General features: G+C 39.0%; 1 protein-coding gene across 10 annotated transcripts in view; it reads left to right on the top strand.

The window, feature by feature from the left end:
- Nucleotides 1–15,167, top strand: part of EXOC6B (exocyst complex component 6B) — a 760,794-nt gene that overhangs the window by 138,172 nt on the left and 607,455 nt on the right. For all 10 annotated transcript variants that reach the window (XM_081482978.1, XM_081482980.1, XM_081482979.1 and 7 more), the window contains one exon: nucleotides 11,523–11,688. In XM_081482978.1, coding sequence (XP_081339104.1) covers nucleotides 11,523–11,688 — 166 coding nt within the window. The remainder of the gene's footprint in view (nucleotides 1–11,522; nucleotides 11,689–15,167) is intronic.

Here is a 15,167-nt window from a genome sequence, read left to right as displayed (position 1 = left end):
GCTGATTAATTGTTCTAACAGTGTGACATTTTCCTGGTAGTAGTTAGAGCATTCTTTGTATCCTTACTTTGGAGTTTCCTTGCTTTCATTTCAAGGCTGTATATTGTCACCCTGCTTATTTAACTTATGTGCAGAGTACATTATGTGAAATTCTGGGCTGCATGAAGCACAAGCTGGAATCAAGATTGCTGGGAGAAATATCAATAACCTCAGATATGCAGATGACACCACCGTTATGGCAGAAAGTGAAGAAGAACTAAAGAACCTCTTGATGTAAGTGAAAGAGGAGAGTGAAAAAGTTGGTTTAAAACTCAACATTCAAAAAATGAAGATCATGGCATCTGTTCCCATTACTTCATGGCAAATAGATGGGGAAACAATGGAAAAAGTGACAAAGTTTATTTTCTTGGACTCTAAAATCACTGCAGATGGTGACTGTAGCCATGAAATTAAAAGATGCTTGCTCCTTGGAAGAGAAGCTATGATCAACCAGGACAGCATATTAAAAAGCAGAGACATTGCTTTGCCAACAAAGGTCTATCCAGACAAAGCTATGGTTTTTCCAGTAGTGATGTATGGATGTGCAAGTTGGACCATAAAGAAAGCTGAGCATTGAAAAATTGATGCTTTTGAGCTGTGGTGTTGGAGAAAACTCTTGAGAGTCCCCTGGACTGCAAGGAGATCAAACCAGTCAATCCTAAAGGAAATATTCATTGGAACAACTGATGCTGAAGCTGAAGCTGCAATACTTTGGCCACCTGATGTGAAGAACTGACTCACTGGAAAAGACCCCGATGCTGGGAAGGATTGAAGGCAGGAGGAGAAGGGGACAACAGAGGACGAGATAGTCGGATGGCATCACCGACTCGATGGACATGAGTTTGAGCAAGCTCCAGGAGTTGGTGATGGACAGGGAAGCCTGGTGTGCTGCAGTCCATCCTATTGTTGCAAAGAGTTGGACACGACTGAGGAACTGAACTGAACTGCTTTCATTAGTTTATTTCCTAATAATCTGTTGTTGATTTGACTGATGTTTTGTGACAAGGTCCCTTTCTCCATTTTCCTGTGCTGTTTAACCAATACCAGGTTTTTAGTAGGCTCTTTGGCTAAGTGCCTTTTGAAAGTTCTCCACCCTGTTTTTATCCCTTTGAAAATTGTCTTCATGGAAGTGGGTTTCCTTCCTGCCTTGTGGGAGAGTTCCATCACAACTTCTTTTGGTTGCGTGGGGTATCTTGGTGAAGCCAGTTGTATACCTTGGTATCTGCAAGAGTGGGAAAAGGATTTGAATGTATTTGATCTCCTGTGGCTGTACAAAAACATTTAATGTGGTCTTCAACTTAGACCTCATCTATTGCATATCCGTCCCCTGTCATTGATGATAATATACAGTGATCTTCTTTCACCTTTTGCAGTAAGGGCATTCAAATTACGTTAGTAAGGTCTGAATTAAATTGATAGACAAACTGAAGTAAGGAAGGGAAGGAACTTTAAACTCCTCTTGACCTCCTGCAGTTTCTCTTGCAACATCATGTTCAGATCTGTTTTTCCATTTTATTTTTAACTTTTGGAATAAACAAGAAATACTAATGATGCTTTTATGGAGCTTAATGAGAAGAAAATGTTTCATGACTAAAACCATGACAGAAGTTAAACAACATATATGTGAGAAAGAAAAGAACAAACCAAACTCTGAATTTTTTTTAATCAAAAACAAAAGCAAAATGTTTAGTCCTTTGTGTCTTGTCTTGAAGTTCTCTTGGGTTCTGAAAACATCTCAACAGATAAACTTCGTTTGATATGGTACTCTTTTGTATCCCTCTTTGAGGCAGTCAGAAACCTACATCTTAGAGAAAGAGAAGGAAAGGTAGGAAACTGTTTTTAGCATATATGGAGGGTCTCCTCTATGCCAGTCTCTGTGCTATTAGCTGGAGATAAAATGGGTAAGACACTATCTCAGCTGACAAGGAGATTAACATTTTGGTATGGGGAAATTGACAAATGAATGGGTAATCAGAATATAATTAAATAAGTTCTGAAATGGCATTAATAACAAAAGAGAAACATATAACAGAGTCTGTGTTTAGAGAATGTTTCCCAGTAAAAGAAAGGTGCAAGCTGAGATTTGAAGAGTGAATTGGGAGTTAACTCTTAACTAAGAAGAAAATGAGGAAGAGTAGTCTAGGTCCTGGAAACAGGATTCCTTAGCCATCTTCAGACTTTGGCTGCTGGTTGTTTTCTCTGATTTGCCTGCTACCTTTGAAGAATGAACAGTGGTAAGCATTTAGGATACTTTCCTTTGCAAGTAGCAGACTATTAAGACAAAGTGGAAACAGGAAGTTTTCCTTAAAATAGAAAATTTATCGCACATAATATGAACACTGGAGATAGGACTATTCCAGGTTCATCATTAAGGACCCAGTTGTTTTCTATCTTTCCTCTTTGGAATTATCAAGTTATTGGCAGTGTCTCCTCTCATCTCGGGATGGTTGCTGCATCCCAAAGCATTATACAGAACAACTTCCAAAGTAGAAAAAGCAGTTTCTTTTCCTGCATCCTTCAGGAAAGAAGCATTTCTTTGGATCCTCACTCCCAAACTTCCTTTAACTTCCATCAGTGAGTTGTGTCATCTGTTAATTGGTCACTGACTAGGGGAATTAAATTACTGTACTGGTCTAAATTATTAATAGTATTTACCTCTTGCATTGGGCTTCCCAGGTGGTTCAGTGGGTGAAGAATCTGCCTGTCATGCTGGAGATGCAGGAGACACTGGTTCTATCCCTGGGTTGGGAAGATCCCCTGGAGGAGAGCATGGCATCCCACCCCAGTATTCTTGGCTGGGGAATCCCAGAACAGAGGAGCTTGGCAGGCTGTAGTGCATGGGGTTGCAAAAGAATTGGACATAACTGAAGTGACTAAGCATGTGTGCACGTACCTCTTGCAGTAGGATAGAAAGGTGAAATACCAGAACAAATTGGGACTCTTCTAATAGGAAGAAGAATGGAATAGCTGTTGTGTAGGCACAGCTAATAGACAACTGACTCATCTTAAAGTAGAAGTGTGTATGTGTGTCTTTTTAAAAACCATGCTTCATATTGCATTGTCAGGCTTCATATTGCTTTAGTTTTTCCTTTTTTTTTTTGGGAGGAGTCGAGCCCAGGTGTATCAGTAACAGGCAATGTAATTTTGATTAAGGTGTTTAACTTCTCTTGATTTCAGTTTCCTCCGTTGTACAATAAAGGCTTTGTATTCCATTTCCAAGACCTCTTTCAGCTTTTAACGTTTTAGGGGTCCATGTGACTTTCTTGCTGTCCTTTGCTGTAAAAGGAGACAGACTGATGTACTACAGAGAATACTCTCTAGGAGTGTGGATTAGGCAAGTTACTTCATCTTCTTGGATTTTAGGTTCTTCAGAATAGAATAATGTCTAATTTATAAGTTGCCTAGGATTTACATGAGATAACATACGCTCATTACATTGTATTTATTTTTATCTTTTGACGAATGAGTGGGAGGCTTTCTCAAGCGATATAATCCTCTTATGATTCAGTACTTGGGAATAAATATTTTTGTTGAGTAGAATTCCTGAAGTGTTTTATTTATAAGTTAAAAAAACCTCTGTCAATTTAGGTGTAGTGTTAGAAGTATGTGTCAGATAGATGAAACATTTTAGTTTTTGCAGAAGCCTGTGGTTTATTTGGGATTTTTTGGAAATGACTGTACAAGGCAGTATTTATGAAGTTGAGTGAAAATTTAGGCTATACAAAGCTGCTAGTTTCCAAGCATATCTTCTTGTTTAACTTTCACTAGGTACCAGAATATTTGTTGGATCATCACAAATAATTAAACCCGTGGTGCAGTTTATTTTGTAGTCTTGTTTAACTATGACGCACCTAAGGCCCACATGTCAAAAGCATATAACTTTGTTTTTAAGATTCTACTTTCTATTAGAAATGGACATTTAAACATTAGAGTACTTTATATACAATATCATTTAATAACAAGTTATAAGACTTTGGCTAGCAAGTATTATAGAATATAGTTTTAGATTTTTAAGCAGTCCTTTGCTTGGTCACATCAAATTTTAAAGAATGTTAGAAATGGGCTATCACTAGATGGCAGTCTTTCTCCAGTTATAATTCATTTATTGCAGGGAAGGGAAATACTCTTTGTTCAAGTTCAATGTTGACTACCAGTATTAGGTTAATTTCAGGAGATCTATGGCCTTTCCAGAATTTAAGGCTTGTTATTTTTGTTTTCAGCATTTTATATCTGATAGCTGGTTAGCACTAAGTCTGAGATATATGTGAAATGCTGATGTAAGTTGAACTGTTAGGTACTGATCTATAATTATAATTGCCTTTTCCTATGCTAGGCAATTTGAAACAAACTTTTAGGTTTTTAACCCTTTGATAACCAGAAGAAAACTATGGATATTTCCCTAAAAACTTATATATATGTGCTTCTTCTTATACACACAAAATCGACATAAAATCTGGAAATTTTGGTTTTCCAGTTGTGTACTCATGGAACACATGTTAATTAAACACAGTCCAAAACTCCTGTTTTAAGTGTAGGTTTTACATTTTATTCTAACTTTTTAAATTCTCAGGGTACTCAAGAGATCCACTATATAAGCCTTTCATATTATTCAACATTATTATAATTAAGAGAGTATTAGAATCATAAAAGCCCTAAAATAGGAGAAACAAGTGGGGCCCTAGTGATAAGGATGTAGAAAATACATTAACTCTTTATGTTGTTCTGAAAAATGTTTGATGTTTACATTATGATGACTGGACTTGAAAGTGAAATTGAATTGTAGAAATTTAGAGCTAGACTGATGCTAAAAAGAATTTCTAATTGATTGCTTCCTATTTCCTAAATGAGAAAGCTGAGTGTCCTAGAGATTAACTCCTAGTTAAATCACATTGCTAAACACCAAGGCCACATAGGGAGGCACTATTAACATAAATTATGAACTTATTAACTTTGAGATTTTCTTCTCCTTGAGGTTGTCTTTTGCATATTAATGTAGATCTTGGAGGGAGAACAATAGAAAGAAGTTTTACAATGTATAAGGAAGTATACTTACTACTTAAAAGTATTGTTGGGTCAAGATATAACTGAATTTGAAACCAAGAGGCTTGTCTCAATATTGAGTAATAATCTTCTTACGCCATTTAGATGGTTGAATTTTCAGTGGTTATTTCTCTTCTTCAAATGGCAAGGAGCACTGGTGCCTTTACATGGAAATCTTTCTTTTTCTTTCCTTTGGAAGGGGAACAGTTAGGCTTGTTTGAGGTTAGTTGAAATGACAACAGTTGATTCTGTCATGTGTTTTCCAGATAGCTCCTTTAGGCATTTTAATTGTTTTAATTGTCAAAGCAGGGGTTGTTTATAATTTATTTGAAGATCTCTTCCCTTTATTTATTCATAAGTAAATTTTCAGAATTTTTACTGGAATCCAAACTTGTATATATATTATGTTCTATGATTACTGCTGAGTTTTGGGCAATGGAACTGATTTGCTGAATCAGGTTGGTGATAATGATTATGTGCTGTGTGTGTTCAGTCGCTTCAGTTGTGTCTGACTCTTTGTGACCCTATGGACCATAGCCTGCCAGGCTCCTCTGTCTGTGGGATTCTCCAGGCATGAATACTAGAGTGGGTTGCCATGCCCTCCTTCAGGGGATCTTCCCAGCCCAGGGATTAAACCTGCATTTCTTGCATTGGCAGGTAGGTTCTCTACCACTAGTGCCACCTGGGAAGCCCAAATGATTGTAGAACCAGAAAATGTTGATAATGAGCAAAAGTATATTTGTTGAATAAATGTCAAAGATCTAAGAGTTCTTAGAGATAATGTTCTTCCTAGGTGGCACTAGTGGTGAAGAATCTGCCTGCCAACGCAGGAGATGCAGGAGACACAGGTTTAGTTGCTGGGTCGACGAGATCCCCTGGAGAAGGAAATGGCAATCCACTTCAGTGTTCTTGCCTGGGAAATCCCATGGATGGAAAAGCCTGGTGGGTTACAGTCCATGGGGTTGCAAAGAGTTGGACACAACTGAGCGACTAAACAACAGAGACAACAATAGTCATTCATTTAGTCAGTGAATGTTTACTCATTACCTATTACCTGTCTGGCATTGTTTTACAGACAGAGGTGAATATGGCAGACAAAGTTGTTGCCCTGGAGCTTACAATCTAATTAGGATGGATTGGGGGGAAGATAACAAACTGGATGATGAGAAGGAGAAAATTGTTTGAAGATACAGGGAATGAGTGTTACTAGCATATGAACAGCAAAAACAAAATTCTTGAGGCAGGAAGAGACTAAAAAAAATCCTCTGTAGCAGGAGTATGGAGGATGGAGGAAGGCAAGGCTAGAGGTGTGACTTAGGGAGACACAATGTTAGAGAAATACTCAGAGGCTAGATTATGTGGAATGTTATAGGCCATGATAAGGATTTATAACTTTTATTCCTTTTGTAAAGAGAAGGAATTGGAGAGTCCGATTCTTGCAACTCCACGGACTATAGCCTGCTAGGCTCCTCTGTCCATGGGATTCTCCAGGTTAGAACACTGGAGTGGGTTGCCATTCCCTTCTCCAGAGGGTCTCCCCGACCCAGGAATCGAATTCAGGTCTCCTGCATTGCAGGCAGATTCTTTACCCACTGAGCTATGAGGGAAGCCCCTTGACTAACACAAATAGGAGGGTAACATCTGAACTACTGCTTCATAAAAGCTATTGTTGTTGCTGTGTGGAGTATCTCCTTTGGGACAAGAAGTATCGGGAGTGAGGGGAGCCGGATGGAGAGTTTTAGGAGGCTATTGCTTTGGTCCAGTGAGCCAGTGATAGAAGTTTAGACTAGAGTTTTTATTGGAAATGGTGTGATGGTGGTTAGTTTTAAGATATGCTTTGGAGGTTAAGTTGTCAGGACTTACTAGCGGATTGGATGAGGTGTTTGATGGAAAGAGGTGCATTGGGAGTGATTCCTGGATTTGGATATTTGACTTGGGCAACTGGATATGCCATTAGCTGTGATGAGTAGCTGAGTGGTAGGGAGCTTTTGAGAGGATCAAGTTTGGGAGTGGAGATAGATGATTTTTTTCTATGTTAAAATTCAAGATGATTTTTAAAAATCCAATTGGAGTTGTTAATAGTAGCTAGGCATTTGAGCCTAGTGCTCATGGAAGTGCTCAGAATTGAAGGTATAGATTAGGAAGTCTACCACTGTAGTAGATGGTATATATTATAAAGACATGGGATTAGCTGTCATTTCTTGGTGAGAGAGCACAGGTAGGTAAGAGAAGAGGTTTTTGGAATATTTAGAAAAAGAATAGAGGAGGAAGAGCCTAGGAAGGAGATTAAGAAGGCATGTCAGTAAAATGATGAAAACCACTTAGTGTGGCATCACTGAAGTCTAGAGAAAAGAGTGTTTCCAGAAGGAAGATATATTAAACCATGTAAAATGCTGCCATTAGGTTCAGTAAGATGAATGCTAACTATTCGGAGGTGAGGAGGTAGAAAGAAATTTTGCTGGGAAGAGGAGCAGCGACATAAGATGGTGGCTGGAGGGAAATGAGTAGGTAAAGATGGATTTTGTGAAGTCATGTTTATATATTCATGAGAATGATTTAGTAGAGTGGAAGAGATATATAATTCAGGGTAGGAATAAAAGGTGATAATTGCAGGAATAAAGTTCTTAGAGACAACAAGAATGACTGTAGATAAACACCTGAATTTTTATTGTTACAAGAGGGTGGACAGAATAGGAGTTTTAAATGTAAGCAGATTGGTTGAGAGGAGATGAAATAACACATATATGTTATATATAGATAACATATATATATATTTCTGTGAAATACAACTGAAAGTGATAGAGAGGGTGGACATTTGAGGAGTGGAGAATGTAAGATTTTCACACATTTTAGAGACTACAAAGTGATTTTTTTTGGTAGTGGTATTGGGTGGGATAATTTTAATATTATTATCTACTGATGTTTGGCTACCTAATTTAAATTTGTCATCAGATATAGCTGAACTGAGTTTAGCGGCACAGCTATGTGATTTCTCTCTAGCCATGTCAGCTTATTGAGTATCAGTTCAGTTCAGTCGCTCAGTCGTGTCCGACTCTCTGCGACCCCATGAACTGCAGTACGCCAGGCCTCTCTGTCCATCACCAACTCCCGGAGTCTACCTAAACCCATGTTCATCGAGTCGGTGATGCCATCCAACCATCTCATCCTCTGTCGTCCCCTTCTCCTTCCGCCCCCAATCCTACCCAGCATTAGGGTCTTTTCCAATGAGTCAACCCTTCACATGAGGTGCCCAAAGTATTGGAGCTTCAGCTTCAACATCAGACCTTCCAATGAGCACCCAGGATTGATCTCTTTTAGGATGGATTGATTGGATCTCCTTGCAGTCCAAGGGACTCTCAAGAGTCTTCTCCAACACCACAGTTCAAAAGCATCAATTCTGCGGCGCTCAGCTTTCTTCACCGTCCAACTCTCACATCCATACATGACCACTGGAAAAACCATAGCCTTGACTAGACGGACTTTTGTTGGCAAAGTAATGTCTCTGCTTTTAAACATGCTATCTAGGTTGGTCATAACCTTCCTTCCAAGGAGTAAGCGTCTTTTAATTTCATGGCTGCAGTCACCATCAGCAGTGATTTTGGAGCCCAAAAAAATAAAGTCTGACACTGTTTCCACTGTTTCCCCATCTATTTCCCATGGAGTGATGGGACCAGATGCCATGATCTTGGTTTTCTGAACGTTGAGCTTTAAGCCAACTTTTTCACTCTCCTCCTTCACCTTCATCAAGAGGCTCTTTAGTTCTTCACTCTCCGCCATAAGGGTGGTGTCATCCGCATATCTGAGGTTATTGATATTTCTCCCGGCAATCTTGATTCCAGCTTGTGTTTCTTCCAGCCCAGCGTTTCTCATGATGTACTCTGCATAGAAGTTCAATAAGCAGGGTGACAATATACAGCCTTGACGTACTCCTTTTCCTATTTGAAACCAGTCTGTTGTTCCATGTCCAGTTCTAACTGTTGCTTCCTGACCTGCATACAGGTTTCTCAAGAGACAGATCAGATGGTCTGGTATTCCCATCTCTTGAAGAATTTTCCAGTTTATTGTGATCCACACAGTCAAAGGCTTTGGCATAGTCAATAAAGCAGAAATAGATGTTTTTCTGGAACTCTCTTGCTTTTTTGATGATCCAGCGGATATTGGCAATTTGATCTCTGATTCCTCTGCCTTTTCTAAAACCATCTTGAACATCTGGAAGTTCACGGTTCACGTATTGCTGAAGCCTGGCTTGGAGAATTTTGAGCATTACTTTACTAGCGTGTGAGATGAGTGCAATTGTGCGGTAGTTTGAGCATTCTTTGGCATTGCCTTTCTTTGGGATTGGAACGAAAACTGACCTTTTCCAGTCCTGTGGCCACTGCTGAGTTGTCCAAATTTGCTGGCGTATTGAGTGCAGCACTTTCACAGCATCACCTTTGAGGATTTGAAATAGCTCAACTGGAATTCCATCACCTCCACTAGCTTTGTTCGTAGTGATGCTTTCTAAGGCCCACTTGACTTCACATTCCAGGATGTCTGGCTCTAGGTGAGTGATCACACCATCATGATTATCTGTGTCGTGAAGATCTTTTTTGTACAGTTCTTCTGTGTATTCTTGCCACCTCTTCTTAATATCTTCTGCTTCTGTTAGGTCCATACCATTTCTGTCCTTTATCGAGCCTATCTTTGCATGAAATGTTCCTGTGGTATCTCTAATTTTCTTGAAGAGGTCTCTAGTCTTTCCCAATCTGTTGTTTTCCTCTATTTGTTTGCACTGATCGCTGAGGAAGGCTTTTTATCTCTCCTTGCTATTCTTTGGAATTCTGCATTCAGATGAGAATATCTTTCCTTTTCTCCTTTGCTTTTCGCTTCTCTTCTCTTCCCAGCTATCTGTAAGGCCTCCTCAGACAGCCATTTTGCTTTTTTGCATTTCTTTTCCATGGGGATTTTCTTGATCCCTGTCTCCTGTACAATGTCACGAACCTCTGTCCATAGTTCATCAGGCACTCTGTCTCTCAGGTCTAGTCCTATCTCAATGAAACTAAGCCATGCTGTGTGGGGCCACCCAAGACGGATGGGTCATGGTGGAGAGGTCTGACAGATTGTGGTCCACTGGAGAAGGGCATGGCAAACCACTTCAGTATTCTTGCCTTGAGAACCCCATGAACAGTATGAAAAGGCAAAAGGATAGGACACTGAAAGATGAACTCCCCAGGTCAGTAGGTGCCCAATATGCTAATGGAGATAAGTGGAGAAATAAATCCAGAAAGAATGATGGGATGGAGCCAAAGCAAAAATGATACCCAACTGTGGATGTGACTGGTGATAGACGCAAAGTCCGATGCTGTAAAGAGCAATATTGCATAGGAACCTGGAATGTTAGGTCCATGAATCAAGGCAAACTGCAAGTGGTCAAACAGGAGATGGCAAGAGTGAACGTTGACATTCTAGGAATCAGCGAACTAAGATGGACTGGAATGGGTGAATTTAACTCAGATGACCATTATATCTACTACTGTGGGCAAGAATCCCTTAGAAGAAATGGAGTAGCCATCATGGTCAACAAAAGAGTCCGAAATGCAGTACTTGGATGCAATCTCAAAAACGACAGAATGATCTCTGTTCGTTTCCAAGGCAAACCATTCAGTATCACGGTAATCCAAGTCTATGCCCCGACCAGTAACGCCGAAGAAGCTGAAGTTGAACGGTTCTATGAAGACCTACAAGACCTTCTAGAACTAACACCCAAAAAAGATGTCCTTTTCATTATAGGGGACTGGAATGCAAAAGTAGGAAGTCAAGAAACACCTGGCGTAACAGGCAAGTTTGGCCTTGGAGTACAGAATGAAGCAGGGCAAAGGCTAATAGAGTTTTGCCACGAGAACGGACTGGTAATAGCAAACACCTTATTCCAACAACACAAGAGAAGACTCTACACGTGGACATTACCAGATGGTCAACACCGAAATCAGATTGATTATATTCTTTGCAGCCAAAGATGGAGAAGCTCTATACAGTCAGCAAAAACAAGACCGGGAGCAGACTGTGGCTCGGATCATGAACTGCTTATTGCCAAATATTGAGTATAATCTTGGAGTAAATGTATAGTTGGGTTTTTCCAAAATTAAGTTTTTCTAGATTAGTTTAACTGAGAAAGAAAGGTACAGAGGAATTATAATTCAGTCCTTTTATGATGAGAATTCTATGACGATTACTGTCAAACACTTAAATATTTTTCAATAAATAAGGAAGTAAAATTTTAGATTTTCCTAAAAAAATTCATCAAGCATTGGGGCAACATTAATACAATTGAATTACTCTGTGGTTTATGTAACTTAAACATCTTGTTTCCAAATAAATTTGCTTCTGGGTTTGTAATTTTGTTTCTCTTTCTTATGTATAAATCTGTGTGTAATCTTCATGGCATTTTTTGTTTTTTGTAAAAGGTCTGTCTATGATGGTGAGGAACATGGACGATTCATGGAGAAGCTTGAAACTCGCATCCGCAATCATGACCGAGAAATTGAGAAAATGTGCAACTTTCATTATCAGGGCTTTGTGGACTCTATAACAGAACTGCTGAAAGTGAGAGGAGAAGCCCAGAAACTCAAAGTAAGGAGACTCTTTCCCTCTGTTTTGGGGTTCTGGTTAACATTAAAAGAGTAGGGACTGCATTACAGGTTACATATTTGTGGTAAAGATTTTTGAGTAGTAAGAAAGGGATTTGTACTGAAACATAGATAATTGGGATTACAGCTGAAAAGGATACTCTTTTAAGTTAAAATTTATTGAGGATAACTACATGTGGATGAGAGCTAGTAATAAGAATCAGTTTCTTTCAGACAGAAACTTAATTGATCCTTCAAGTCATCTTTCTACTTCCTTGCTAGATAAAACCCATCACCATTGAATGACAGAATTGCAAGCCATGGCTGCAGAGGTCTCTGCGGCATGGCAATCTGAGGCAGAGGAAAAAAAAAGTGTGATAGTTGTGGAGGGTCTTCTACTAAAGTATGGAAGTTCTTTCTTGATAGGACTAGCTCAAGTTCAGGAGAGAGGGTAGCTGTATTGGTTTTGTCCCTGGCATAGCAAATTTCCTTATCTTGGGTAACTGACTTTGCTACAGAAATACTACTGTGTTTGATTATGGGATGCTGTCTTAGTGCCTTTTGGGGGGTGTTATATAATAAACAATATGTACCCTATTAGCTTTATAAAGTCACCCAAATTCTGAAGTCCAAATCACAGTGGGTCTGCAAGGTTTCAAATAGGAATTTATGGATGTGTATAACAACTATCCAGTCATCATAAGAAATACAATGTTACAAGGCAAATTAAATCTCTCTTTTTTACCCTTCTCAGTGGCTTTCTTCACTCTACCCTTCAAAAATAGCAAATCTTATTTGTTGTTAATGTTCTTTAATGCTTAACTATTTTAATTGAAATTAAGTTAGATTCCTTTCCCAGTCAGCTTGCCAAATTTAATTTCAGGTGAACTAAAAAGTTAAATGTAAAAAGTAAAACCGTAAAGAAATAAATAGAAAATATAGATGAATATTTATGTGATTCTGGGGAGTGAGGAATGCATTTCTAAACACAATTCCTAAGCTAGAAAGAAAATATTGATAGATACGATGATAGTACAGTGAAAGAACTTTCTACATACAAGTTAAAAATGTAAAGGTAAATAATAAATAAAATATTTACAAATACATATGACAAGTGATTGATAACCTAACAGAAAAGATCTTTATAAATTAATAGGAAAAATATGAACACTAATAGAAAACAGAAATGCTTGTTTATGTACAGTTTACATGCAAAGAAATAGAAGGGAACTCTACAATTTAGAAATAATTAAACGAATACAAATTTAAACAATAAAGTGCCACCTAATAAAATAACAAAAATGAAACAAATGTTAATTAAACTTGGAGATGATACTTATCAACTGGGGAATGCCTGGTTGGAGTGGAGACTGTTAGAACTTTTAAGGGGAGCAGTTTTATATATCAATACTGAAAACTTCTCATGGATCACTGCCTGTCATGGTGAAGGGACTTGCATAACTCAGTGAAGCTATGAGCCATGCTGTGCAGGACCACCCAAGATAGGCAAGTCATAGTAGAAAATTCTGACAAAATGTAGTCCACTGGAGGAGAGAATGGCAAACCACTCCAGTATTCCTGCTATGAGAACCTCATGAACTGTATAAAAAGGTAAAAAGATATGACACCAAAAGATGAGCCCCCCAGGTTGGAAGGTGTCCAGTATGCTCCTGGGGAAGAGCAGAGGGCAATTTCTCATAGCTCCAGAAAGAATGAAGCAGCTGGGCCAAAGTGGAAACGACGCTCACTTGTGGATGTGTCTGGTAATGAAAGTAAAATCCAGTGCTGTAAAGAACAGTATTGCAGAGGAAGCTGGAGTGTTAGGTCCATGAATCAAGGTAAATTGGACGTGGTCAGGCAGGAGATGGCAAGAGTAAACATCAACATCTTAGGAATCAGTGAACTAAAATGGACGAGAATGGGCGAATTTAATTCAGATGACCATTATTATATCTACTACTGTGGGCAGGAATCCCTTAGACAATATGGAATAGCCATCACAGTCAACAAAAGAGACTGAAACGCAGTACTTGGTTGCAACCTCAAAAACAGGAGAATGATCTTGGTTCATTTCTAAAGCAAACCATTCAACATCACAGTAATCTTAAGTCTATGCCCAGCCACTGATGCCAAAGAAACTGAAGTTGATCAGTTCTATGAAGACCTAGAAGACCTCCTAGAACTAACACCAAAAAAAAAAATGTCGTATTCATCATAGGGGATTGGAATGCAAAAGTAGGAAGTTAAGAGATACCTGTAGTAACAGGCAAGTTTGGCATTGGAGTACAAAATGAAGCAGGACAAAGGCTAGCAGAATTTTGCCAAGAGAATACACTGATCATAGCAAACACCCTTTTTCAGCAACACAAAAGAAGACTTTATGCATGGATATTACCACATGATCAATACTGAAATCATATTGATTGTGTTCATTGCAGCTGAAGATGGAGAAGCTCTATACAGTCAGCAAAAACAAGACCTGAAACTGACTGTGGCACAGATTATCAGGTCTTTATAGCAAAATTCAGGCTTAAATTAAGGCAAGTGGGGAAACCACTAGGCCAGTCAGGTATGATCTAAATAAAATCCCCTATGATTATAGGGATGGAGAAGGCAGTGGCAACCCACTCCAGTACTCTTGCCTGGAAAATCCCATGGATGGAGGACCCTGGCGGGCTGCAGTCTATGGGGTCGCTAAGAGTCGGACACGACTAAGCGACTTCACTTTCACTTCTCACTTGCACGCATTGGAGAAGGAAATGGCAACCCACTCCAGTGTTCTTGCCTGGAGAATCCCAGGGTCGGGGGAGCCTGGTGGGCTGCTGTCTATGGGGTCACACAGAGTTGGACATGACTTGACAACTGAACAACAACAACTGAAAACTGCAAAGAGAAACAAATGAAAACATAGTTTTCATTTATTCTAAAGTTACAGGTGCATGTACAATGATGTACATGTGATTTTTTTTTTTTGATGACTGAAACTTTAAAATGTCCCTGAAAGTCATGTACTAGAGGATTAGTAAAATAAATCATGGTATATCCATTTAAAAGAGTAGTAAACTACATTACTGTAGAAGGATATCTGATACGAGAACGTTTGCTTAATGTATAAAAACAGATTAAAAAGTATGAACAATTTGGTTCTATTTAAAAAGTTATACTGAATTTTAGGGGACTGAAAAGCCTCAAGTGGACAAAAGTATCTGAAATATGTGAAAACAAAGATAGGGAACTTCTGCCAGGAGAGTATGTGCTGTTTGTCCTCACTCAGCTTCCTTATCCCAGCTTCCCATCCGCCCTCACCTGTGCTGTTCTTGATGCCTGTGTTCGAAAACCTCCTTGGGCACTTTGTCCATGATAGGCAAAAGGGTACTCTGTCTCTGGTTACTGAAGTTGTCATGTAGTGGAGTACCTGAATATTACCCGTAATGTTCTCTGTTAACACATGGGAGACTGCCCTAGGGGGCATCCTTTCAACTT

The sequence above is a fragment of the Giraffa tippelskirchi genome, chromosome 4, assembly GCF_054371585.1.
Source record: "Giraffa tippelskirchi isolate mGirTip1 chromosome 4, T2T-mGirTip1v1.2.pri, whole genome shotgun sequence".
NCBI classification, from domain to species: Eukaryota; Metazoa; Chordata; class Mammalia; order Artiodactyla; family Giraffidae; genus Giraffa; species Giraffa tippelskirchi.
Note: the sequence above shows the minus strand (reverse complement) of the source record. Positions and strands in the feature narration are given on the sequence as shown.